The 3,418-nt window shown below is 46.5% G+C and overlaps 1 protein-coding gene across 1 annotated transcript in view; it reads left to right on the top strand.

Moving 5' to 3' along the window:
• The window catches only part of nherf1b (NHERF family PDZ scaffold protein 1b), a 20,001-nt gene extending 16,589 nt beyond the window's left edge, over positions 1-3,412 (top strand). The window contains exons 4-6 of the mRNA XM_031861912.1: positions 1,066-1,109; positions 2,784-2,903; positions 2,984-3,412. Coding sequence (XP_031717772.1) covers positions 1,066-1,109; positions 2,784-2,903; positions 2,984-3,121 — 302 coding nt within the window. The 3' untranslated portion in view covers positions 3,122-3,412. The remainder of the gene's footprint in view (positions 1-1,065; positions 1,110-2,783; positions 2,904-2,983) is intronic.
• Positions 3,413-3,418: the final 6 nt, after the last annotated feature.

Below are 3,418 nucleotides of genomic sequence, written 5' to 3'. Positions count from 1 at the left end.
GTGTGTGTGTGTGTGTGTGTGTGTGTGTGTGTGTGTGTGTGTGTGTGGTGTTCTAGGACAAATGTCTGAGTGCCACTCTGCATCATGAGACCCTTCATGTAAACATGCTGCTGCCAGCTTGACAACCGACTGTGAATGAGGGGTGAAGACGCTGCCCTCTGAAGGAGGAAATACATTTATATTTTCATGGTTCAACAATGTTCCCAGTGCTCCCGGTTGATTATTAATAAATTGTGTACTTTTGTGCGGTGAAGCTCATCGGGGCAGATGTTTCATAGTTTCCGGTGTTTCAGTCCAGGATTAATAACAATGACGCCCCACAGGGGACAGATTCCAGCGAGGTGTTTCCCAGGTAACTGCCTGCACTTCACATGCTGCCCACTCAGAGAGCACCTGCCTACAGCGCCTCTCTACCGTCAACGGGCTCACACAGCCTCTCTCTCTGAGCTCGCTTTGTTTGGTTTCCAAGGCGCTCGCTCCAAGTGGCCTCTCAGCCCCGGAGCCAGATCTGTATTGGGACTTGGAGAGGCTCCTCTCAGAGTCAGGGACGCACAGCAAAAAGACCCGAGGAGGACTCCAATCTCAGATTAACTCTGGAGGACCTTCTGCTGTCTCCAGTAATAATCACCGTTAGCTAGAGACACGTTTGGGGCAGAGGATCAGATTGATGGAAGGTAAGAGACGTGATGATGTCTGTCTGAGGTTACCACCTCTCCAACGTGAGGTTTGGGTTCAAACATGGCGACACGTGGATTCATTTTTAAGGGGAGAGAGCAGCAGCATCTGATATGTGGAGGCTCTGTGGGTGCATAGAGGACCAGGATGAGCACCATCTCACAGAGGATGAACCATGTGTGAATAATAGATGACCTGCTCATACCTGCCCCATGTAACAGAGTAAGTGTTGCTGGGATGAAAGGTGAGCTGCAGAGAGACTCTTGATCTAGCAGAGTGGAGCTGATGGTGCAGGACCGCAGCAGGTCTCATGGAGTGACATCAGCTCCGACAGACGTTGTATTTTTGGAGTTCCAATGAATGATTCTTGTGTCATCTTCATGCCTACAGGTCCGCTGCCTGAGCCGGTCATTAATGGAGGAATGGACGAGAAGGTAAGATTACACCAGCGGCAAATATATCACAGAGACAAACGCAGGATTAAAGCCATCACTGGGTTTGTAGATCTGCTTTAGAGCGAAGCCAAAAGTGAGATTTGAACTTTGAAGTGTGTGAAGAGCCGTCGGTCTCCCACAGCGGAGACTTCCTGTCTCCTGACAGAGAGGAGGACGAGAATACTTGTGCTTTGAATGCTCTGTAGCTCTGTAACAGTCAAGGTCGAAACAGGGTTTCAAAGTAACACGCAGCATTTTGGCATTCAGGTGTGGTTTCGCCACATCAGAGAACTGAAGTTAGTTATTAATCACAGAGACGTGTACTGAACGGACTTTCCTGTGATTGTCTCAAAGTTCTGGCATTCTTTGTATACGGTGCTGTGTGGAAAACCCCACCCGGCTAGTACCCCATTAACTTTGAACTATTTGAAAGTGTTTGACCAAGGATGGATTGTGTATTCAACATTGAAATCCTCCTTGGCCCACAGTTTAGAGAGTATTGTATTAAAGGTACATTAAGACTAGAAGCTTCTCTTTTGAGCCGAGGCATGAAGAATGTAGCAGCTTCATGTTAATCCTGCTCAAGTATTTGGGCGTAATCCCAATGAGACACACTGGCCACCACTTACTGTAGGAGGCAAAGGCTCTCACTCACTAACTTCAATAATGAGTTCGACATTTTGGGAAAACCGTTCGTTGTCTTGTAAGGCTGCACAATTCATCGAAATTACAATGTGGCCTCTTGCAATTTATAAAAGGTGAAACGTGTGTGTCACGACCCGGCTCAAAGTACAAATTTAATGAAATGTTTTCGTGCTGTAGAGATGTCGTGGCCTACTTATTATACTCTACTGACTTAAGCCCCACAAGAATGCTTTTTGACGGCCTCTCAGGTTACCAGAGTGTCTTGTTCCCAGGTGGACACACTAGACTTGTATGTAAATCAGTGTTGATAAGATAAAGAGATGATTCCACACTTGTATGAAGACACTTTAGAGACGCTACTGTGCTGACCCGTGGCTGCCTTCTGCTCCGGCGTTTGGCCAAATATGCAAAGTGAAGCCTGGAGCGGGCTGCAGGGAAGTTAATTGTTCCTCGTATTGTTGCGAAACAGACGCTCGTTAAAGGGTGGTAGAGCTGAGAGGTTGGGGTGAGAGGTCAGGGACAAGTTGTCTGTGAGGTAAAACGATGCCGTCTTTAAAGGGGTAGTGGGCTGGAGTGGGTTAAAAATCCTCTCGTATGACATACTGATAATTATGCTGAGGCTGCAGAAACGTAAATGCCTCATCCTGTCACCTTTGCAGCTCATTCGAACTGCTGCAAAACACTGAGGGCAGGAAATAGGCTGTAATTCAACCAGCAAGAGAAGCAGGAAGAGTTTCTCAAATCTCACCACTCTTACAAAATTAAATTTAAAGTTTTGCCTTTTCCACGAATATAATCCGAGGAAAAACAACAGATGTACTAAATACCGCTTATTGGTGATTCCCAGATGACAAAACATGTTTACAACTTCTCAGCTGCCTCTAACTAACTTGTACTCAATAGAAAAAACAAGGGTGCCCCCTGTGGTAAGGACTGGTACTGCATCACCAAAACGAACAACAGTTTCCCAGTAATGATGTGTTAGTGTGATAATGGAGCGATGCTGATGCTGAGTGCTTGTGTCCCCAGGTGAATGGTAGAGGGGCCAAAGAGGCAGAGAGGGACTCAAAGCTGTCCGTCAGTCCTTCTCCGTCCAACGCCTCGTCCAACGCCTCGTTCACAACCCCGCCCACCAACACCCCACCTGAGGTACGTCCCAGCAAATAACAACCTCTTGTGATTTCATAATGTAAAGTGGAACTAATGTAATACGTTTTTTAACCATTCAGGGTTTTATCGCGGACGGCATCCCAGCGCTCAACATGTCCCTGCAGCAGGTGAAAGAGCTCGCCCACCAGAAACGCTCCAACAAGAGAGCCCCCCCCATGGACTGGACCAAGAAGAACGAGCTGTTCAGTAACCTATAGGGCCCCTCAGCCCCCCTCACACACCTGCTAGAGGGATTCTCACAAAGAGACGTCAGAAAGACATTAAAAGAGCAGATTAACTATCGGCATCAGACAAATCAAGAAGTTCTGTAAGATATAGTACTCTTCATTATTACTCTTCATGCTACTATATAATCCAGATATTACATATATATAATAATATGTATAATGTGATACTAACAATGAGAGATGCTCATGCCAATGAAAGAGAACTGGACCATGTTGAAAATGTGTGTGTGTGTGTGTGTGTGTGTGTGTGTGTGTGTGTGTGTGTGT

Source organism: Anarrhichthys ocellatus, unplaced genomic scaffold (genome assembly GCF_004355925.1).
Source record: "Anarrhichthys ocellatus isolate YVR2014 unplaced genomic scaffold, GSC_Weel_1.0 scaffold26, whole genome shotgun sequence".
Lineage (NCBI taxonomy): Eukaryota > Metazoa > Chordata > Actinopteri > Perciformes > Anarhichadidae > Anarrhichthys > Anarrhichthys ocellatus.
This window is presented reverse-complemented; position numbering and strand designations above follow the sequence as displayed.